The 24,663-nt window shown below is 40.9% G+C and overlaps 1 protein-coding gene across 3 annotated transcripts in view; it reads right to left on the reverse strand.

Annotated features, from left to right (window-relative positions):
* Positions 1-24,663, reverse strand: part of LOC147026933 (neuroligin-1-like) — a 570,224-nt gene that overhangs the window by 19,133 nt on the left and 526,428 nt on the right. For all 3 annotated transcript variants that reach the window (XM_085882834.1, XM_085882833.1, XM_085882835.1), the window contains exon 5: positions 14,375-14,609. In XM_085882834.1, coding sequence (XP_085738960.1) covers positions 14,375-14,609 — 235 coding nt within the window. The remainder of the gene's footprint in view (positions 1-14,374; positions 14,610-24,663) is intronic.

The raw sequence follows: 24,663 nt of genomic DNA on the forward strand, positions 1-24,663 counted from the left end.
AAAATCGAAACAATTTTTTGTGGTCACACACACAACCGATACACCAAGTTTCATCCGAATCCGTCAACAACTTTTTGAGATATCCTGCTATATATTGGTTAGCCCTATGTCTCAACGGTGAAGAATCACTTGAAAAATTATCAGGATCTGGATCTTCCCCAAAATGGAATCAATTCTTCGTTTTCACACACCCAACATGTCCACAAAATTTACTCTGGATCCGACCACAACTTTTTAAGATATCCTGTACACAAACAAACAGACAAACAAACAGCAAGAAGACATCATGCAGAGCACGATACTTGCAAAATCCATAAAACTAATTTGACCTCAAAAACTAATTGGTGGTTGAATTCAATGACAAAATATGTAACTCCTCTTCAAATTTCAAGTGAATCGGATGAAAATTGATAATTTTAGAAAGTCGGCCTATGTGGTCTTTTTGGCCAATGTTGATCTCCAAAATAATTGGTGGTTGAATTCAGTGACCTGAAATGCAAATCTTCTTTAAATTTCAGGTCAATGAGACGAAAATTGAGGATTTTAGAAATAGCACCTTAGTTGTTGACCTTCGGCCTTTGTTGACTGTTTGTTTCATGTAGGCCGAAAAAATAATTGGTTGGTTTAATTCAGCGACTTGAAATATAAATTCTCTTCAACTTTCAAGTCAATCTGATGAAAATTGAGGATTTTAGAAATCTCACCTAAGTTGTTGCCCTTTGGCCTATGTTGACCTTTTGGTCTATGTTGACCTACAAAAATACTTGGCTTGTTGAATTCAGTGACCTGAAATATAAATCCTCTTCAAATTTCAATTCAATTGGTTGAAAATTGAGGATTTTAGAAATACCACTTTAGTTGTTGACCTTGGGCAAATGTTGACCTTTTGGTCTCTGTTGACCCACAAAAATACTTGGCTTGTTGAATTCATTGACCTGGAATATAAATCTTCTTCAAATTTCAAGTCAATCGGATGAAAATTTAGGAGGAGATCTCACCGAAGTTGTTGACCTTTGGCCTATGTTGACCGTTTGACCTTTTGACCTAAAACAATAGGCTTCTTTCTTATGACAAACTCTACCATGTGGTGACGTTTCGTGAAGATCGGTTTAAAATTGTGACCAATAGGCGATAAACAGACAGACAGACAGACACAGACGGACAAAACAAAATCGACTGACCAAAAATCTTCGATTTTGCAAGAAACAAACAGGCAGAAAGGGATAAAAACACAACCTCCTTCACCTTTGTTGGTGGAGGTAATGATCGAGCACGGTCAAACAACAATCAAGGTTGGTAATAATAGCACAGGCTTTGAGGGGCCGAACGGCCTCCTCCTGTGCCAAGAGTTCCTTGTAAGGGATCTGTTGTTTTTCCATCCTCATCTTCATCCTCATACTCATCCTCATCCTCATCATGTGGTTTACTTTATCAAGGCCCATTGTTGGTTTAATGGTTACTAGCCAAACCCACGCTCCGCACGAAGTTTCTAAAGTGAGGGTTCGTGAGGACGTCAATATATCCAGTGTTCACAATGTGATTTATCGAATTTCTTTATATACAATGTTTCTCGTTACATTTTTTGTGTCACATGCTCCTTCTGAGGGAGTCAGCATGTGCAGAAGAGGGTTTTACATTGTAGACGCTGTTTTCTCGGAGTGGCATTACGCCTCTCAGCGGTGATGGTCTGTCGACGACAGGCGTAATGACGTCAGCGAATGACCGATGATGTCATGACGTCATTACGCCTCAGCGGGGACGTCACAAGTCACCATGCAAACGAATGTAAAAATTAGAAAATCGCCAAAAATTCTCAAACCTGTCCATCTGGCGTGATCTCACATAGCCCATGCTGTTCATTAGACCACAGAGCACCCGCATGCCGAAAATGGCAACAATCCGTCTGGCAGTTTCGGAGGAGATATGTCCACAAAATATGGCTTAGGGTATTAATATAATAAAGGTTGCTACCTTAAGATCCTAGGGTCTTGAGTTGAAGTATGTTCATATCATCAAACTGCACTCCTAAAAACAAACCAGCAATGTCAGCCATTTCAGTGAAAAAGAGTAATGAAGAACCTCACAGGTGTTTGTCCATCCAAGGCAAGAAACCGAACAACAAAATTGTGGATATTCCTATTTTGAAAATGCAGGCTTTGCAACTTTGTAGTCCAATTGCAACTATGCTAGGATGAAAAGCCTGAGCCTGGTGCTCGAATAATTTGACGCAACACATGCCTGCTTATAGGATGCCCATCTTAGGTCTTGGCGGTCCATGAGTGACGGATGAGTGTCGGAAAATTAAAAGGAGAAAATTCAGATATCAGTGAAAAATTCCTTGAGAGAAGTCTCGTGAATTTGGAAATCAATTTGACAGCATATCGATGAATCTTGCTTAAAGACTTTGCAATGGGCATAGCATTTCCTATAGAGCAACTGCAGCAGATATCTTTAAAAAGATGGCTTCCTTATCAAATTGAGATGGCATCTTCGCATTGCTGTGGTTTTAAAAGCCCTGGGGATGGCGAGTTCCCCAAACAAGTAGCACAGCAGAGCTGATTCTCAAATATACACTCTGTGGCAACGACAAACATGTACAAGCCAGCCTTCGATCATCAATACAGCGCTGGGAATTGATGGAATTCCACAAGCGATGTAAAGCCACCGGCTGAGGTCACCTGAGCTGATTAAAAGTCTACCTTTCAAGAGTGGTGGTATTGAATTAAAATGGAAATGAAGTAACAAAGGAAGTGCATTCAGCCACCAAATGAAAGTTCAGTAAAATCCGCAAATGTTTCTGGAAGACGTTTCATGGTCGTCAGCACATTATTCAGCTCAAATTATCGAACACGAAACCTTTGCTCTAAAGCCGCGATGTGAAAGAAGGCGACAAGAAAGTTGGGAGGAGATGGCTGGTGAAGAGAATAACACCCCCTCCATGTTTGCTGAGAAAATGAATTAGTGCGTTAAAAAATAAATGAAAGCCGTGAACACGTTCAAACATTTTATGGACAATAACGAGTTCTTGACTTGTTCAATGCCCATCTGACTGCAGAAGCAGGATGAATAAAAAAATTATCATTCTTATATCCTCTCCGGCTACAAGCAATCAAAAAGACGGAGGCCTTCCGTGAATGAACAATCCCACAAAGCTCGTTGCAGTGTCTTAGCGCTTCTACACATTTTAAAGGAGGCTTATTGAGCAATTTGCTGCGTGAGTGGTGGGGTTACCTAGTATATAATGGATGGAAGACACAAGGTTGAAATACGTTTCTTCGAGCAGTACAGTAAGTTAAGTAAAAAAAGCATAACAACTCATGCGTGTTAAATATGGCAGTTAAACTTCCACAAGCTTAATAGGATGAGCTTCTTAACTTGAGGATTAGTTTAAGAATTGCAAACCATTGCCAAAAGGATTATTATGAAATTATTCAAAGCCACTGCGGAATCCATCACTTACATTTGTGTCTTGGTGTCAAATGTGACGATGAGGAGTTGTTCCAGCCACAAATACAATAATTGCAAAGTTGATTAATTCTACAATGATGTAAAAGAACACGAGGACATTCGGGTTATCATTGCTGTACCAAACCCACGCACGATTAACTTACCATGTCACTATAATTCCTTCTTTGCACCCTACCGCAATTTTTCAAAAAGGTTTTGGAGCTCGTGGAAGAGTAGAGTAACAGGAGGCAAAGGGTCAACACACATGAGATGTGATGAAGAGAGGAAAAAGGATAAGAACATATAAGGATTGAAGAATCGACAGAAGAGGAAGCATTGTGGGTGAAAGGGGGAACAGGGTGGATGTAGCAATATTCAGACGTAAATAATAGGAGAGTTCATAAGCTGATGATGGGCAGCAGATTTGGAATTGAAGAGGTGAGCAGCTTGAGCCATCAGATTCAGAAACATAATTCCACAGGTGATAAAAGAGGAGAATGAATGATGAAGTGCCAGCTCAGTTTAGACATAGCAAGGTTACAAGGTAAAGGCTTCTGGTAGAATGTGTATGATCTCGAGGGGCAATCGTTGAGTGGAGAGGTAAGGCGACAGAAGGAACAAGACCAGCGGAAGCAGTGAAAAAACTTGCAAGCCCCACAATCAAACACTGCAGTCCCAACAACCAAACGATAGGCCCAATAACCTGACTGTGTCAAGAAAGAAGCATACTGAAAACAAGACAGAGCATTTAACAATGCAGAGCTTCAGTAGATCTGAGAACTCGTGTAGACTCACCCACTCAATGACACACAGCACCATTACAATCGCTTTTCAAGTGGGTTCAGGAATGTGCGAGGCTAATAATTCACCCAATAAATTCTCACATCCTTAAATAGGGTCTCAATAAAATGAATACAGACTCAAGATTTTATATATGGAAAGCTATGAGATACAGGGTGTTTCAAAAAGAGTGATACAACTTTGACTTCTTGCCATTTCTTTCTTTTTTTGACCTATACCATATTCGTTTTCAGAATTTGGTGTTGTTATTGTGGTGTTTGTTCCCTGGGATTTCTAGCTCTGTAGCTCAACTATGCCATTGACAGTGAAGCAGAAGACAAAAGTGGTGGCTCTGTGGTATGAGACTAAATCGTATGCAGACACACGCCGAAGTTTCTGCCAGGAATACGACCTCAGAACATGTGATGGACTTACAAATTGTGCCATTCAACGCTTTGTAAAACATTTTGAGCACAAGGGTAGAGGGCACAACTAGAACAAGGGCAATAGTAGCAGGCCAGCATCAGTCACCAAGAACCAAGCCAACATCGATGCCGTGTGGGATTCTGCAGTGGACAGTCCCAAGAAGTTACACCGCCGGCGCTCCTGGGAGCGAGGCATCAAACCAAGATCAGTCTGGCGTATCCTCACGAAAGAACCAAAGCTTTTCCCATACATCATCTATATTAGGCATAAACTGAGTCAAGATGATATGACAAGGAGACTTGATATGTGCAATCGGCTCAGTGATGGGATGGAGCAGTATCCAAATTGAATCAACCTGATCTGGTTCAGTGTTGAAGCCCATTTTCACTTGAACGGTGAATGGTTTGAGAATGACAACAGCATGATGGTGACGATCAATGGTGAGGGCTACCTGGACATGCTCCAGAAGTTCCATAATGATCGAGCCCAAAAGGTCACACCAAACCAGCTCAGCATGTTGTGGTTTATGCATGATGGTACACACCTGCATACAGCTGGTGACGCCATCACTTTCCTGCGGCAGCTCTTCAGAAACCACCTCGTTGCCCTGGGTACCACTTATGACTGGGAACCCCATAGCCCAGACTTGAACCCTTTGGACTACTGGTTCTGGGGGGCTGCCAAGGGCTCTGTGTACGCTAACTGCCCTGCCACACAGGATGATCTGAAGCAGGAGGTGTCAGACTACCTCAAGGCAGTGAGTGGCACATGAGACCAACAGGAAAGTTGGACAGAACTTTGGTGTGAGGATCAATACTTGTCTGAACCGTAGAGGGGCACACATCGAGAATGTCAATTTCAAGAATTTTGCATGAATGCCAATTTCAGACCTTGGCCTCTCACTAACTCCAGCAGTGACTTCCTGTAACAGCAATCAGCGATAGAAAATAACATGTCATAAGCTTTCAACAAATGTTTGGCTTGTGGTCCTGAGGTTTCTGTTTCTTTGTAAATAAACATTTAAAGTAGCATCACTCTTTTTGAAACAAGTGTGTGTGTGTGTGTGTGTGTGTGTGTGTGTGTGTGTGTGTGTGTGTGTGTGTGTGTGTGTGTGTGTGTGTGTGTGTGTGTGTGTGTGTGTGTGTTAACATATATATATATATATATATATATATATATATATATATATATATATATATATATATGTGTGTAATGTGTATATATACATATATATGAGCATACATGAACACACACACACACACACACATTTAGTACTATATATTTAGTATATATATATATATATATATATATATATATATATATATATATATATATATATATATATATATATATATATATATATATATATATATATATATATATACACCACACACACACACACACACACACACACACACACACACACACACACACACACACACACACACACACACACACAGTTATATTATGTACTGCTAAATATTTACAAAAGGTATATATTTGAAGTTATAACCTAAACTTATAAGCAATTTACTGATTTCCCACCTGCCTGGATCTTCAGACGGGCACCGTTTTTCATCGAGTTTTCAATCCTTTCAGCACAGAACCTCTCCAAATGGCAGGTCCACAACCCCGGTCATAGGTCCACTTCAGTACATTACTCAACATCAATGGACCCACAACCTCAAAGTTGTGTCCAGACAGTCAGACAACACAGCAATTCAATATACTTATACAAACTTATTTAATTATTACTTTTATTCAAAGTATTACTACATATGACTAACTTTAATGATACATCACTTTATATGATAATATATTAAGCGATAAACACTTTACCTTGGAGACTTGTCCATTACACAGCACCTCCATCTAAGCATACACTCAAACTGTCATGCAAATATTCAAACTGTCATTAACAACCGATTTTCACATGCTGCACTGCATATCCTCATAACCACCAATAAATTATTTTAATGTTTATTTATAATGTATTATATAAATAATATTTATTTATTGTATTTTCATCTAAATACCTCCATTATTTAATACTATGTGTGTGTGTGTATATATATATATATATATATATATATATATATATATATATATATATATATATATATATATATACAAATATATATATATATATATATATATATATATATATATATATATATATATATATATATATATATATATATATATATATATATATATATATATTCAATAACATTAATTAAATAATTTACCTCACTAAAATAATTAATTCATTATATCAAATGCAATGCAATCGGAACTTGTTCACACGAAAACCAACCAAACATAAATTAAAGGTGACGCTGGAGTCCAAAAACATTCTCACAAGACCTGATCAAACAATCAGCCAAATATCATCTGTTTAACATGATGGGAAAAAACCTTTTTTCAGCACGTTCCACAAAATCATCCTTTACTGAACATCCTATACAGCAACTGTACAATCATTACCACTCCTGTTTGCAATCAGGCAATCAGGATAAATCTTGCGAAGCTGCCTATCAAAAAAATTATAGTTCACCACACAAATATCATCCATATAACAACATGCATGAGATAAAATCCTAATCTTTTTCTCCTTCATCAGTTTTTGCATGAATGAAAATTCACAGAAAATCAGAAAAATGTCTGCAAGTAGGGGGCTGCAATTCCCACCCATGGGAATACCCTTAACCTTTTGAAACATTATCCCAGAAAAAGATACAAAAGTATTAAATAAAATAAAATTAACAGCATCCTTAAACTTCTGCTTTTCAAAACAATGAAAACTTGAACATATATTATGAGAAGAGTTAAAAACCTTGTCAATTACTTTGAAGAGTGAATCACTCACTAGTACTAAATCCAAATTTGTATAGAAAGTTGAAAAATCAAAAACTTCAACTGACTTGATATTGAGGCATCTAATTCTATCTAAGAGCTCGGAAGAAGAATTAATGCTCCAGAAAGAGTTAATACCAGAATTATTCTCAATTGCAAAACAATATTTCCTGAACTGTTCCCTCACAACATGTAAGCCTGAGTTAACGATAACCGATAACTGTTTTGTGGAACACTGCCTGGCACCCGCCATAAACCTATACTTGCACAGGTTCTTATGAAGGTTAGGTCTCCAGAAAAGCCGAGGAATACAAAGATTTACCTCTTTACATTTAATTCTGAAATTATGAACGAAAACTTCTTGATTCTCAGAGATAATATCTTGGAGCGACTTATGACAAGGAACATATGTGCTATTTCCTACACTGGTGAAAGTAACCGTATCAATGGCCAACTCTCTTAATAAAACATCCACACAAAACATTTTACAAACCAAAACAAAATTATTCACAGCTTTATCTGCTGGAGCTATTATGTAGCTGTCATGGAGATCCCGAATGTCTTTACGAACACTCGGCTTGTTCAACACCGGATTTGACCGACCCAGTGAAAGCAAGCCCCGACTACTTAATAAATTATTCCTATTATCCAGGACTTCCACAACTCTGTTAAATAGTGCATTAAAACTGTTTACAGATAACTTAAACTTGGTGCACGTTTTAAAAAACAAAATTAGAGACAGAATCCACAATTGAAGACCTATATCAACTCCAAGGTTGAGTTACTGGTTCCCTCCAAAGCAATTCTCGCTCTTGTTTTACATGATCGAAGAGGCAGGTGGAGTGACCTGGATCGAAGACAGGTGGATCGAAGAGACAGGTGAAAGAATGACCGACAAAAGCAATGTAGAAAACTATATCTTGCTTAACTCTGAGTGAATATAACTTGTCTGTAACTGAATTCTTATCTTTCCCTGAATCTAACATGACTTCTAAATTTATTTTTATACTGAGCTTATATATCAAATTTAATATATTGAAAGGAATTTAGCCAAAGTACCAGTGGACAACGGACGGATGACTGTTTTCAAAAGATACCGTAGGATCTTTAACATCGACAATATAATAAGTACAAACACAATAGCCGACTTATGTTGCTTTCCGAAGGATAACACACAATGAGAAATGGAGGTGAAAGTCAGATATGACTCTGTGGGAGAGCAAAGCCATGAGCAGCATGTTCAGAGTGAAGCACACTACCAACTGAGCTACTGTGGCATCCTTTCGTTAACAACATCCACAAACAAAACCCATGTCATGTGTTTACTTGTCCATTGTCTCCCAATATGTTTGTTCTCCCAGGGAAAATCAACGAGGTCTTCTATGAATATAGACAATGCGAGACATTTTATTCCAGCTGTATCTTTGAAATGATTGAAGCAATTTGGAGGAAAATTTCAAGCATGATTAATATCCCAAGCTAAAAATTAAAATTAATAATAAGTTATTGTTGAAAGCTGAAGTGCATGAGTTCAAATGCACATTTTTCCATGCAGTTTGGGAATGAGTAATCTTTGCTGATTAACCTGTTCCACTACAGATGATGATGAAAACAATAATTAAATGATGAAGATATTAGTAAAATTACCAGCAAGTGCACAGTTGCAAAAGTAATTAATAACAAGAAAAATAGCATTCATACATTTCAGACCCTTGCCAGGACTTGTTTTTTGTAGTGTTTGTGTGGTTTTGCGTGGTGTATTTTGTGTGGTGTTTGTGTAATGGTGTTATGTAATTAATAACAGACATAACTAGAACTGCCATTTTATAACTGCTGGCAGTGATGACCGGGTACCAAGATGTCCCACTTTGATGCAACCCTGCTTTGATTGGACACTTGACCCTGACCCATGACATTTATTATTACTCAACTCAATTCAGTATTGGAATAAAATAAATTCAATTCAAATCAGGTGGAACACCAAATAGGTACAGTCCTGCATTGGAGTCATCAGAAGGAAGCAAAACAAATAAATAGTAAAGATGAAGTCAAGAGGACCCTGGATAGGACTCGAGTTTCAGCTGCTACTCCTCAACCCTCAAACCCATCCATGTGCAGCCAAGTGAGCATTATTTAAAAAAATAAAAAAATAAAAACCAGCTCAAAAAATTAAATAATTCTGGATGCCAGACCATGTTGAAATTCAAAACCGATATTCCCTACCAAGACTAGATCATAATTGTGAAGTTTCACGACGATCGATGAAGCAGTTCATGAGAAAGTTTTATTAAGATTGCTGCTCAATCTGATATGGCTTGCAGACCATGCGACCTATCAACTTTTAGCTCTCATACGAGCCTCGACGATGTATAATATATATATATATATATATAGAAATATATATATATATATATATATAGAAATATATATATATATATATATATATATAGAAATATATATATATATATATCTTCTTCTTCTTCTTTCGGCTTCTCCCGTTTGGGGTCGCCACAGCGGATCATCTATATGATCCGCATAGTGATTTGGCACATGTTTTACGCCGGATGCCCTTCCTGACGCAACCCTGGTCGCCTCTTACGACACAGGGATATGGTACACCTATTTTAACCGGGGTATACACCGGCCCAGTACACTGGTACTCATTTCACCGACCTCGGAAGGATGACAGGCTGAGTCAACCCCCTGGTGTATTAATTCAGTGGCCCAAGGGGGCTTGAACTCAGGACCTTTTGGATCCCAAGCCGCTGCCATAACCACTGCGCCAACACCAGGCTCCTAATATATATATATATATATATATATATATATATATATATATATATATATATATATATATATATATATATATATATATATATATATATATATATATATATACATACACACACACACATATATATACACACACACATATATATTCGTGAACACCCTGGTATCCCCAAGGCTTGGGGAACATGTGTGTGAAGTTATTTTTACACTGAGCTTATATAATCCAATTAAATATATGGAAAGGAATTTAGCCAAAGTACCAGTGTACTTTGGAGGTAAGGTGGATAGCAAAGTGGGTGGTGATCATATACCGGAAAGTATTGATACTTGCATATATTGGGCAAAAGATTGGCAGATGCAATTTAACCTGAGCAGGTGTAAGGTGTTGGGGATGGGAAAGAACAATGAAAATAGAGATTACAGGATGCAAGGGGTAATTTTGGAGCGTGTTACACAGGAGAAGGATCTGGGGGCGCTTATAGATATGGGAGGTAAAGGCCCAGTCACACCTTGACGTTTTAGCCAGCAATGGCAACGTATGAAAATGTATGTAAAACGCTTGCTTACGTTGAACTTTTGATGTTTTTTTTTAAAGATTCGGACGTATTCATAACGACTTGGTCTTAAGCACAACGTATTAGTAATGGACTTTGAACGTTTCGTTGTGTTATAGATAACTTATACCAACAAATGCTGAAACTGTTGTCGGCCTTCACAACCTATGCCCAACGATCGTCTAACTTAGGCATAGCGCGCTGCACGCATCGCCGACGATGACGTGGCGTAGGTTATGAAAAGGCTGCCGCACAACGATTCAAATCATAACCGCCAGAGAAATGGAAGTGTCAACATCGCAGTCACACCTTGGCGATCTTGCCAGCGTATGCCGACCACTGAAAAATGCGTCTAAAACGCTGGTGCACGTCGAATACGGAATGGGTAAGTTTGGTATGCGTGAATTGAACGCTAAAGTACGCTATCATACGTCGGAGTAAGTGGAGTACGTCTTGTAATTTTAAACATGTTGAAAATTTTACGACGTACTTGCCGTATGACACACGCTCCGCATGCGATGGGAATAAGTTGTACGCACAATATGCGATCGTTGACACACATCGACACACATTACTTGAAAGGTACTCATAAGTCGAAACACGTCAAGGTAATGGTTAGCATCAGTGTTCCAGACTCCCGGTTTTTTTTTTCTTCAGTATGACGGTGTTCAGTGTACAGTGCGGTTATGATTTAAATCGTTGAGCGGCAGCCTATTAATTATATTATATTATAACCACACTAGAAATCGAAGTGTCAAAATCACCATCATACCGAAGGAAGGAAGAAAAAAAATAAGAAAAAAAATAAAACCAGGGAGTCTGGAACACTGACGCTAACCATTACCTTGATGTGTTTCGACTTATGAGCACCTTACAAGTAACGTGTGTCGATGTGTGTCACCGATCGCGTAACGTGAGTACAACACATTACGCATAGGTTAGAAATAAGTTTCGGGTACGCTAAACATTACCTCGACGTGTTTCGACTTATGAGTAACTCACAAGTAACGTGTGTCGACGTGTGTCAACAATCGCGTGAAGTGCCTACAACTAATGGCCAGCGTTATGTGGAACGTGTGAGTCATACGCTGGCATAAGTCTTAAAATTTCAAGCATGGAAAAGTTGAGGACAACCGAAAAGTACAACGTTTAAAGCCAGCGTACTACGACGTATGGCAGTGTTTTTCAGCGTGCTCTCAATGTTATCAAAACTTACCCATAACGTATTCAACGTGTACCAGCGTTTTAGACAAATTTTCCAAAAATCGGCATAAGCTGGCTAAATCGTCAAGGTGTGACTGGGCCTTAAGCAGGCAGCACAATGCCAGGCAGCTCTTGGTCGAGCCAATCGGGTTTAAGGTTGCATTCGGAGGGGGATCATTTATAAATCAAAAGAGGTGGTGTTAACATTGTACATGAATTGAGTGAGACCACATCTATAATATTGTGTGCAGTTTTGGTCACCACCACAGAGGAAGGACATATATGCCATAGAGAAGTTTCAGTGCAGAGCTACGAGATTGATTCCGGGCCGAGCGAGACTTAGCTATGAGGAGCGGCTGAAGGAGACAGGGCTTTATCCATTAAAAAGGAGGTGGTTACGAGGTGATATGACCGAGTTGTTTAAGGTAATGAAAGGTAGAGATTAAAGTGCAGATGAATTATTCAACAGAGTAGGCAGTGATAGAACCAGGGGCTATAGCCTGAGAGTAAAGAAGAGGAGAGTTAAGACGATAGTAAGACAGGGGACTTTTACTCAGAGAGTAGTTAATGCATGGAATGGCCTCCCTGGAAAGGTCGTGGCAGCAGAAAAAGTAGATAAGTTTAAATTAGAATTAGAGAGGTACCTGGAAGTTATGGAGATCGAGGGTTATAGGGATGTTGATAAGACTTTAAGGTAGCTTGAGCATTGATGGTGATTATGTGCGTGTGTAAAGAGTGTTATTGCTGGGGGTCTCATCAAGGGGTGTTGTGTGGTTGATATTGTGCATTTTTTTTAAACCAAGCCCGTGCCCCCTCTCCTGAGGAGAAGAAAAAATAAAATAAAATAAAAATAAAAACGACAAAAACTTAAAATAAATAAATAAATAAAACCCCACAAAAACATGATAAAAAATTTTTGTTTTTTGCATTTTCTTCTTTGGATCTTGTGTTGATAAATTAGTGCGATGTTGATGTCACGCAGGCATGATGGATTGAATGGCCTCCATCTGTGTCTGATTTCCTTGTATTTCCTTGTATTTTCCCTGTATAAGTTTCCCCTCGATCTGTCCAGCCATTCTGAAGAAGATTTTTTATCCCGCCCCCCGGAGGGAGGGAGCGGGATGTTGTAATCGTCCGGTTTGTTTGTCTGTCTGTTAGCAACTTTACTGCAAAACGGCTTTAGCAAACACTATCAAATTTAATCCACAGGTGGGCAATGAACCTCGGACAACCCCATTAACTTTTGGGTCCAATTAGGTCAAAGGTCAAGGTCAGGTCACGAAAAGGTCAAAATCGTTTTTCACTCATCACTTCGTCAAAAATGGTTTAATGGACTTCAAACTGACTAAAATATTCCTTATTCTATTCCTTATAATCAACATTCAGGTTAAGGATATATCAAATTTAAATTTGATCCCCAAAATAACTTTATGCCTTAAATGGGTGGGATTTGTTGTGCCTGGCACCACTTGTTTTATAGGTTTTAAGGTTAATCCAATATGGCTGCTGCCAAACAATGTGACCTATGACATCATATATGTGAACATTTTTTTCCTCATGGATAGGTGGTCACACATGAAAAGTTTCACCTCGATCTGTTCAGCCATTTCAGAGAAGAAGATTTTTGAAGGTTTTTAAAAATAACAATATGGCTGCCAAACTACATGACCGATGACATCTGTAATTTTTTTCTGTGGACCAATTTATCCCAAGATGACCATCAAAAATATTCATACTGATTGGATGTAGCAATCTACATATTCAATTATGACGTCGTAACAAAGGCACCTATTGACATCATAAAAAAATCACACTTATTCCACATGAGGAGCACTTGCCATGTGCCAACTTTAAATTTTTTCAATGGTGTGGTTTCAGAGATACAGAGGTCCAATTTTTTCCTTTTTCCCAACATGGCTGCCACCATGTGACCTATGACATCAAAATTATCATTAAAACATTCTACATGAGTAGTTGCTCATATGGTGAAAAATTGTGTCAATCCAACAAGCGGTTGCAGAGAAAAACACTCATTTTCGACGTGGACAAACAGACAGACAAACAAACAAACAGACCCAAATGCATTACCCACTCCTCTGGCGAGGGTAGATGATGATGATGATGATGATGATGATGATGATGATGATGATGATGATGATGATGATGATGATGATGATGGTGATGATAAATAATAATAATAATAATGACATGAATAATAGTTAGATGAAAAATAATAATGTATGTTCTAATCACAATGCTTAAGAAAATAGGAGATGTAAAAAGTGAGAACAAAAGTTAATATGGAGTTGCAGTTTTACCTTGGTTGTAGTGGAAGTGTGCTGGAACATTCCATGCAGGTTGTGCAGGTGTGGCACCAACTCCAGCCAGAAAGCCACTTTAGTGGCACGATAATGTTCTCGCACCCTTGGTTTTAGTCCGATGTGGAGGTAGTCTTGGTCCTTGGGGTTGTACTTTGTCCAAGCAACCTCCTCAAAGCGGTTTGGTTTGGTGTGGATGAACTTGGTGTCTTGTGGAACTGGTTGGTTCGGGTCCCTGTATCGAAAAACAAACAAGCAGACATTCATCAGAGGTGAGTTGATCAATTATGCCAAGCCAGCCATATGATATTTTAGACAGTAAGCTCCGCACAAGATTATTGAAATGTTGGAAAGTAGAAAAATATTCACAAAAGGAAGTTGGAGTCAAATGTGGTCCCACAAATATGAGGGTGATGGCTGCCCCCACAGAAACAACTGAGAAATTAAAAAAAATATGGATTTGCGACTTAATATGGAATTTTTCTTTTCAAATTATGAATGCAAACTGAAACATTCATGAATTAAATGCACTAATCATCAATTTCTGAAGCTTGAGATTCGTTTTACTTTTGCAGAAAATTCCACTTGGAGAAACCTTTTCAAAAAAAATCATTCTTCTGATCTATATTTGTAGCAACGATCTCAATATTTTACCATTGTATCATGCTATCATGCATTATGCAGTAAATATGAGTACCATGCTAAATGAATTAACACATTGAAACGAATTTTGCTTTTGAATAATAATTGTTGTATAAAACCAAAATAAGGGAAGACCGAGGATCATCATACAATATAACTGGTTGACTACTGTTATTACAAACATTCTGGTGGCTCAAACAATAAACTATTTCAGATAATTCAAAATAATTCAACCTCCTTAAAATGTATTCATTTTAAAAAGTACAGTATTTAAACAAATGCAACATAACTATAAAACAAATACGGATGAAATTTTAAACCCGAGAAACAATTCCAATACACAAGCATACCCTCACCAGGGTATAGAGATTGCAGTAAGTTTGAGAATGAACAATCTATTTGAGAATAAATTTGAGAATGAACGATCTATATTAAAGTAGATTGGCGTGCGGACTCACACACTGACACGCTCACACTATCACTGTCGTACATACCGATTACAATATCCTCGCCCGTCCCTTCGGGAACAGGAGAGGCAAATAAAATCGGTCTCAAATGTCATGGTTGAGCAGCGGGAAAATATTTTGTGCAGAACAATGATGGCTTGTCACAAATATACTAAATCGGGGGTAAGTTTTCAATGTGAGGAGGTCCACAATGCTTCGCTTCAATACTGTGGATTTGATTCCTGTGGTGACTTAGAACCAGGCTGTCATTCGCCAGCTCTTGTGGATATTGTAATAATAATAATAATAATAATAATAATAATAATAATAATAATGAGTTCCCTTACAAGGAAATTCGCTGCAGGGGGAGGTGATTAGGCCCATTAAAATTCAGTGCTATTATTGCCAAGCTGTGGTTGTTTGTCCATTCTCTATTCTTTATAAATGCTGATTGTCACGCAAGGAAGCAGCATGTACCATTTTAATGTCTTTGGTGTAACTCTGCCGTTGTTTGAACGGACTCAGAGCAGACTCTCTAACCATTACCCACCAAGGCTGATATAAATGTTAGACACCATGGTTTCATTTGAAGAGTACACCTTTTGGGGGTGTTCTAACTTTACAAGAATGAGTTTCACAAAATCGGGTGGTTATAGTTTTGCAACTTTCTTGGCAAGAGTTATACTTGGCAAGGCAAGGGTTTCCACTTGCATGCGAGAGCTGTCCCCACAAAGTCGAATGGCGCTGCATTTAAGTCAGGTCGACAGCCCCTGCAGATCAAGCCTGCATTCATTTGTGCTCAAATGATGTCAACACGAAAGAGTCATTTTGTTTATGTCTCCAACATCATCGCGTGGACTTGCTAGCACGCTGTTTGGTGATAGCAGCCATGTTGGCATGCCACTGCAAAAGAATAGATCACATGAATGGCATGATTGTTCACGTTTGAGTGTCAAACATGAGCAAGTTATTTACTTTTCCATGATGTGCCTTAAATATGAAAAATAACTCCCGAAATGAACTTGCTGGATTGCGCACTACTTGGTAGCATCAAACAAATGTGGGTGTCGTCGCACAAATGCGACCAGAGCAACTTCATTGTTAAGGAAATACGAAAAATTATGTAATCTAAGACGTCATGGAAGCTGCAGGATTTGTGGCAGTTTTCAACAGGAATGGGCGATTAGCATATGATTAGCTCATCTGGTTGAAGTGTCGTGCTGATAACATGAAAGGAAAGGATTTGAGTGTCTATAGACCTAACGAAGCCTGCTGTGAAGTCGGTGAAATGTTGCCTGAGACCAGGTCTGCTTTTTTGTATAAAGTGTCGAGGCTTATATATGAGTGAAAACACAGAACATACAAAAGGCAAGCAGGAGATAAGAGGGGCGGGAGAGGGAAGGACAAAATAGTGGGGAACAGAGACATTCGATCTGTGATAGGGTGAGGGATAGGGTGGGGTGCATGGAGTAAACAAGATGGACACTACAGGGACTTTCAGGAAGGAAAGCAGGGAATTTGAAGGAGGTGGGTTTGGGGTGGATTAAAAGGGGTAGAAAAGATTGTGGTTTTGGATGGGGGTGAACAGCTGTTTTGCAGACCTAGAAGGAAGAGTGGAATTGAAGAGGGTGTGGGAGTTTGTTCCAAAGGTGGGGAAAAAGAGGAATTAAAGAGTGAAGGTGAGCAGTGATTCTTGAGTTTTGTAGTTTTACCAGAAGGGGGTTTCTGGCGCACATTGAGCACCCTGCGAAAATATGAGAGGACATATCGCAGACTGAGCGAGGCCGAAGAGGAGACGGTAGAAGACAGAAAGACCAGTGACATGCCTGTGGTGAGAGGGTGAGAGACAGAAAGATTCAACCTCACCGTGGGAGATACCAATGATCCTAAATGCCTTGGTTTCCACATCGTGAAGCCAAGAAAGGTGAGAGGCAGGAGCACCAGCCCAGAGAGGAGAGCAGTACTCCATCAGGATGCGGACAAAAGCTTTGTATGTGGTCAGGAGCTCAGTTGTGCCAAGGAAGGACTTTGCACAATGGAGGATGCACAGTCGGTGACTGGCTTTGGAGGCCAGCTTGGAAATGTGGCTTTCCCAGGAAATATCATGAAGGACAATGAGACCTAGAAGCTTGAATGAAAGGACTTCTTCAAGAGGATTGTTGAGAAAGTCGATGGGGGTTTTCCAGACGGTCCTTTCGGAGAGACATTGTGAGAATGTTAGATTTGTCGGGATTGAAAGACATGTTCCAAGTATTGGATCAGCCAGTGATTTTATCCAGATCTACAGATATTGAAGAAGCTGTGGCTTGCCGATCTGAGGGATGACGGATTGCAAGGTAGAGGGTGTAGTCATCAGCCAAGAGATTAAGAGGATTTTCCAGAGAGTCGGAGATATCATTGATGAAAATCAGAAAAAGAACAGGGCCCAGAACACTGCCTTGAGGAACTCCAGGTTGGACAGGAAGAGGGGATGAGAGAATTCCATTAAGGGCCACACATTGGCTGCGACAGGAGAGGAAGTCTGCAAGCCAGAGTGGAGATGGTCTTGGATACCATAGGAAGAGAGTTTGGTGAGCTGGATAGGGTGCCAGACCACATCAAAAATACATATGTCTTGGGAGATGGCTCTGATTTCATATCTGGCATTGAGGATCTCCATCCATTGTTGGGAGAGCAGAAGCAGCATGTCCAGGGTAGAGTGATCTGGTCTGAATCCAAACGGATGATCAGAAATCAAGCCATTGGAGAAGAGGAAGGAGTGCCCGGCACTGAGAGCAGCGTCACCCCTCGGTAGTTGTTGCAGTCCTGGCGATCACCCTTCCCTTTCCAGGAAAAAAAAATTCCTCTACCAGTCATTTGGGATGATGCCTGTGTTCCAGGCAGAGCACAGAACTGCATACGATGACATCAGTACAGCATTTCCACCAGCCTTGAAAAGTTCAGCATGGATGCCACAGATCCCAGGAGCTTTACGCCAATTCAACCGGTTCACCGCAGCCTGTGTTTCCTCAAATGAAGGTGGACCACAGTTGATTGGAGGGTCAGCAATCAGGTTAGGAGCACCCCTGGCATCCAACTCAACAGCTGGTTGATCAGCCTGGTACAGCCGCTCAAACTAACTGGCCCAGTGGGCCTTCACTTCGGACTATCCTGTCAAGAGCCTACCACCCTCCATTCTAACTGCAGTACACCGAGGGACAGGCATGGGAGAACGCAATGCGCGAATTCCCCTGTAAGCAGAATGAGAATCACTTGACCACAGGTGATGCTCTACCCTCTCACGGATTCTTCACACATAGGCCTCATTCTCCACCCACAGCGCACGTACAGTTTTACACCTCAACTCCATGAACAGCTCAGCTCTGTCATTAAGCCTGGCCCTGCGACTCTGGTCAACAATCCCCAGTGTTCCTTGAGAGAAAAAAAATTCTTCTTCACCCTTTGGTGAGTTCCAAGCCATAAACCGGCAACATAAAGGGTGGTGGTCTTGAAGGCACTTCACAACTCTTCAGGATTTCCCAAAGCACCCAGAACCCCAAATCCTCACTCAGCCTATTCACAAAACTCCACAGCTACCCTCACATCCTTGAGCTTGCTAACATCCAGCCTAGGCTGGGATAGCACCATTCTCCCGGATTTAAGCTGAAACTTCAGAGACGCAACCACAAGCCTGTGGTCAGTATTGAGGAAGTGAGCACTCTGGTAAACCCTGCAGTTCTGAATCATCCTCCAGCGACCATCAATGAGCACATGGTCAATCTCTTTGCTACACCACCAGCAGGAAATAGTGGCTACTAATGTAAGGCTTGATTCCCGTGCATTCTGACACACTATGCGTTCTGACGGCCTTGATTAAACCTCAATATTAATCGACATATCATTATATTTTTTTGAAGTCCTTCATTGTGATTAACACTTGACCGAAACAAAATCAATGGAAATCTGATGGAAGAAACCTAAATGCAACGTAACGCTCGATTATGTAATATAACATAATGCCTGATCACCGTCAGTTGACATACCATGTGTTCTGATGGGCTTGATTAAACCTTACTATTATTCAACATATTCTACCGGTCAAAAGTTTTAGAACACCCCCATTTTGCAGTTTTTACTGAAATTTAAGCAGTTCAAGTCCAGTGAATAACTTGAAATGGTACAAAGCTAAGCGGTAAACTGCAAGAGGTAAAAAAAAGTTTAGGTCACCAAAAACTGAAAAATAATGTAAATTTCAGCGTTGATAACGCTTTTCAAAAAACCCTTTTCAGGGAACAAGTAATGGGTTAGCAACTGCAGCTGTTCTGCTGCAATGGAAGTAAATTAAGCCTTGAAAGTTTAGGCAAACAATTCCGAAAGGTGTCCCAACTTTTGTTGATTAGTTACAAACCCTCTGTCTGTATAAAAGCAGTGTTGGAACAGACTGTGTTGCTGCACCTTCTGAAGCATTATTTGGACAATATTGCACTGCAGGAAGTAGTATATTGCTATCATGAAGGTGAGAAAAAGACAATTAACAAAGGAAGACAGACAAGCCATTATAACCCTTAAAAGTGTTGGTCTTTCCTTTAGAAAAATTGCAAAGGAAGCCAAGATGTCAGCGAGTATAGTTTCCTACACCATCAAAAGTTGCTTGGAAACTGGTGGAAACTGACAGGAAGAGGTCTGGCAAACCCAAAGCTACAACACAATAAGAAGACAAGTTTCTGAGAGTCAACAGCTTGCATGATAGGTGGCTCACAGGACAGGAGCTTCAAGCACAGCTTAATACTGGTCGAAGTAGGGAACTTTCAGTTTCAACTGTGAAGAGAAGACTTCGAGCTGCAGGTTTGACAGGTCGAGTGGCAGTAAGAAAGCCATTGCTAAGATGGCAAAAGAAGAAAAAGAGGCTTACCTGGGGCATGAAGCACCGCCAGTGGACTACTGGAAACTGGAAGAAGGTCTTATGGACCGATGAATCAAAATTTGAAATCTTTGGTTCAACACGCAGGTTTTTTGTACGCCGTCGAGCCGGCGAAAGGATGGTTCCTCAGAGTGTGACACCAACTGTCAAACATGGAGGAGGAAGCGTGATGATCTGGAGCTCTTTTGCTGGATCCAGAGTCAGAGACTTGCACAGAGTGACTGTCACCCTGAACCAAAAGGGCTCCCACAGCATTTTGCAGCGCCATGCAATACCCTCTGGTCTACACCGAGTTTGGCAGGGGTTCATCCTACAGCAAGATGACGACCCAAAACATACCTCCAGACTATGTCAGAACTACCTAAGAAGAAAAGAACAACACGGTAGGCTTCAGATCATGGAACGGCCAGCACAGTCTCCAGACTTAAACCCCATCGAGCTGGTTTGGGATGAACTGGACAGAAGGGTGAAAGCAAAGCAACCTACAAGTGCAACACATTTGTGGGAACTTCTTCAACAGTGTTGGGAAGAACTTTCCGAACAATATTTGATTTCCATTGTCGAAAGAATGCCACGCGTATGTTCGGCTGTTATATCTGCAGAAAGTGGCTACTTTGACGAGTCAAAAATTTAGATGAAGTTTTGTTCAACAAAACGATTCCATGATGGATTTTTTTTATCTGCAATTGTTTATTTGTTCTATGCTTTAATTTCAGAGGAGATTGAAACATGAAACTGCTTAAATTTCAGTAAAAACTGGAAAAATGGGGGTGTTCTAAAACTTTTGACCGGAGTATGATTAGATTTTTTGTGGTTCCTCATGGTGATTAACACTCGACCCAGCCAAAGCCCATGGAAACCTGATGCAACAAACCCAGACAGTGTACAATCAGCAGAGGCCTACAGGCCGAATGTGTTCGGTTAACCAGAAAACGAAGATGGCAGCCATATCATTTTGGCTGGGTGGCATGGTGGGTGGAGTCAAGCGACCAATGTGGGTGTGGTCCGTCAGCTGTCCGACCAATGGGTGCACGTTTCAAAAATCGACCCCCAACAATAACCCCTATAACAGCAGCAAAACAACAACAACAACAACAACATCAGCAGCACCAATGTGAAGCTCTTGTAGATCTGTGACATGTCCCAGGTAAAAATCATTGGAAAGACATCCCGTACAAGCATTCATCCATACATACATACAAAATAAGTGTATTACGATATTTAAGAAGATTCTTAGAACACGTTGAACATTTCACATACGTGAAACCTCCTTCTATGAATTAGACTGTCAAAGCAAGGAAAGGAAAAATAATGAAAGTTGAGGTAACTGCTGGTGATATTGGTGCTGTTTTAGGTTGTGCCAGAAAGTATTGTTCAAATATAAAACAGAAATGTCTGGTTCCCACTGAATGTAAAGTGTGAGGAAATTGACCAAATGCTGAACTTCTGGTTCCCACTAAACAAAGTGTAAGTATGTATTTTATGATTAGCCAAGGGTCAGTTAACATGGATAATATAGGTCGAAAAGGTCACTGTTTGGTTTGGGTGGTACAATGCATGGACATGATATCCTTTTGTTTGGTCTGTGATCAGTTGGGTTTGTGCTGTGAATCTCGATTTTTTTGGCTTTTTAAATGACTTTATCCTTTGAAAAGAAAACTTTAATCTGCTATAATTGTCTGCCTGTTTTTAAATTAAAGTCTGTTCGTTGTTGAACTTGAGCGGCTAAGCCTAGAGGCATTTGAATGGATTCACTGTCTGGCTGCATGATGAACTGATGTCAGCAACGAGCCCAGTTGTGGATCATGAAACAATCACAATGGAAGCTAACACTAGTGAAATCTGGATAAATTGATAAAGGACCATGGCACAAGACAGTGGTTGGAGTTGTATAACTTCGCATTTAGATTTTACAGCTTATTGTCTCAAATTTAACCAATCTCGTCATATCCCAGTAGCGACACATAATCAAGCTGGGTTAGTCGTTTGGATCTGAGACCTCCATTGGAGGCTGACTGGCTATGTGTGTTGTCAGCTGTGGGACAACAGGATAGTCTATTTGGTATTATGTTCATCTCTGAGTTGTCTGGTCATGCATTTGTTCCCTCTCTGGAATCAATGTGATAAGATACTTTGTCCTGATGCAGTGCCTGTCAGTTCTCTGCATAATGAAGCACGCTGTAGTTCACATGGACCTATGGAGTCATTGCTCCGGTTTGGATTTAGGTTGTGGGCATTAAAGAGTCTTTTTCTTAACTTGATGCATCTCAGGAATGGGATGACAAGAGCACATTATAAATGAGATTTTGAAACATGGCTTTGCAACCATTTCTTCCTGCAGCCTGATTGATCGTGAACAGCTACATTAGTTGTGGCACGTATAGAGACACCATATGGAGACACCGGGAATTTCATGCAGCCATTGCACTCTGAACCCCTGGTCCTCATTCACTTGAAAGCACCCAGCAGAAGATTGAGTACAGGATGGTGGGATACCATGCAATATGTACAACAATCATCATCTGGAACTACAATGGAAGATTTGTTGCAGAAAATGGCGAATGACTGAACAAAGTGGAGACTTTTTGTGATCATGGCCATGTCACAGTAATGACTTCCTCCTTTATCTACCGATCTAGCTATCAAGTAATTTATGAATAACTCGAAGGACACTCTTCAGTGTCGTGAAGTCACCATATATGCCTCTGCCAACAATATATATATATATATATATATATATATATATATATATATATATATATATATATATATATAAATATATATTGTTGTGGTTGAGGAGCAAACCACCATTCAGGTCCCGTAGGTGAGATATCTCTGTAAGTACATGTGTAGTTAGCCCCAAACCCGTTGTTTAGAGGGAATAAATGTCATTCATTCGGGCTGCGACCCTTTAAGATAGCCGTTTTTCTGTTCTATCTTTATTTTGAACCAACCACGTCTCAAACGCCACCACACAACAACCACCAACCGCAACGCCGCTTCACAACAACAACAACAACGCCAACAGCCATGACCTTTACCTTCACAACTCGCTCTCGCAACCATCGCATCACCGCCATTCCAAGCGTCACCGTGGCCAGGGACCGCCACTTTAGACCCTCCACCACCTTCGCCTCTCCTTTTGCGGCCATTCCCGCACCGCTTGTGGGCACCGAGCGTCGGGCTGTCCTGGACTCGTACAGGGCGCGCGCCGAGCAGCGGGTGCAAAAAGCGGCCTTTCCGAGGAGAAGTCGGATCAGGAATGATACACGCCCACTTCTGTTCCGTCCTATCAGCAAGCGCGGGGCGATTTGGCCCCGCCTCCAGGCACGTCGGAGTAGAATCGATATATGCAAATTCGAGGATCAGGGGAGGTTCACGCCCACTTTTCCTCCGTCCAATGGGCGTGCGTGGCTCCACTCCCGAGCTGATCCTGATCCGGAAATTTGCATATGGGTTCTCCTGCCGTACTATAAAGCGCCGAGCGCGGGGCGAATTCAGTCAGTTTTTGGGCTCGGGCGAGTTGGAGAGGTGTGGCAGCGGCAGAGTTTTTTGGGCTCGGGCGAGTTGCAGAGGTGTGGCAGCGGCAGAGTTTTTGAGCTCGGGCGAGTTGGAGAGGTGTGGCGGCGGTGAAGTGTGGCAGCAGCAGTCAAGACGGGTCTGGAGGAGAGTCAGTCTGTCGGGGTTCGGAGTCTGTCGGGGAGCTGCAGAGAGGGGAAGCCGGGAACGCGGTCGAGGTCGCAGTGGAGTCGCTCGTCGCGGGACCCAAGCAAGCCAGCTATCCTCTTTTCCCAGAGCATCAACAATTCCTCCCTCTTTCCCCCCCCCCCCCCGCGCTGAGATAGTGCGGAAAGGGGGCCCCGTTCCCACCCAATTCTGGGCGGTGCCGGCGAAACCCACGGAGGAGCGCGGAGTCGGGGCACCGCCGCCACATTTGCGGCTCATCACAAGATGGGTAGGCTCCATCCGGTCTCGCGGGCCACAGCCCCGTCTGTCCCCTTGTCGTTGAGGGTGGCCCTTTCTTTTGCTTTTGAGTATATGTGTTGCCGGCGTTGTCTGTAAAGTAAAACTGTGTAAGTGTTGCCGTGTGCTCGCGTAGTCGGTAGTAGATCTGCATTGTTGTGTTTCTTTTGCAATTGCTTTTGGTGCATAATTGTTGTAATTGTATATGTGTGCTATCCGTGTGCCGCGGAATAAATGTGCCTCATGTTGAACTGTTTTTCTCGTTTCGCTTCGTCTTTTCTTTAATTGAATCTCCATCTTACTTCACGTAAAGGGTTGGTTGTGGGCTAAATACGCCC

This window comes from Eptatretus burgeri, chromosome 5 (assembly GCF_056783735.1).
Source record: "Eptatretus burgeri isolate ZD-2024b chromosome 5, Ebu_testis_v1, whole genome shotgun sequence".
Lineage (NCBI taxonomy): Eukaryota > Metazoa > Chordata > Myxini > Myxiniformes > Myxinidae > Eptatretus > Eptatretus burgeri.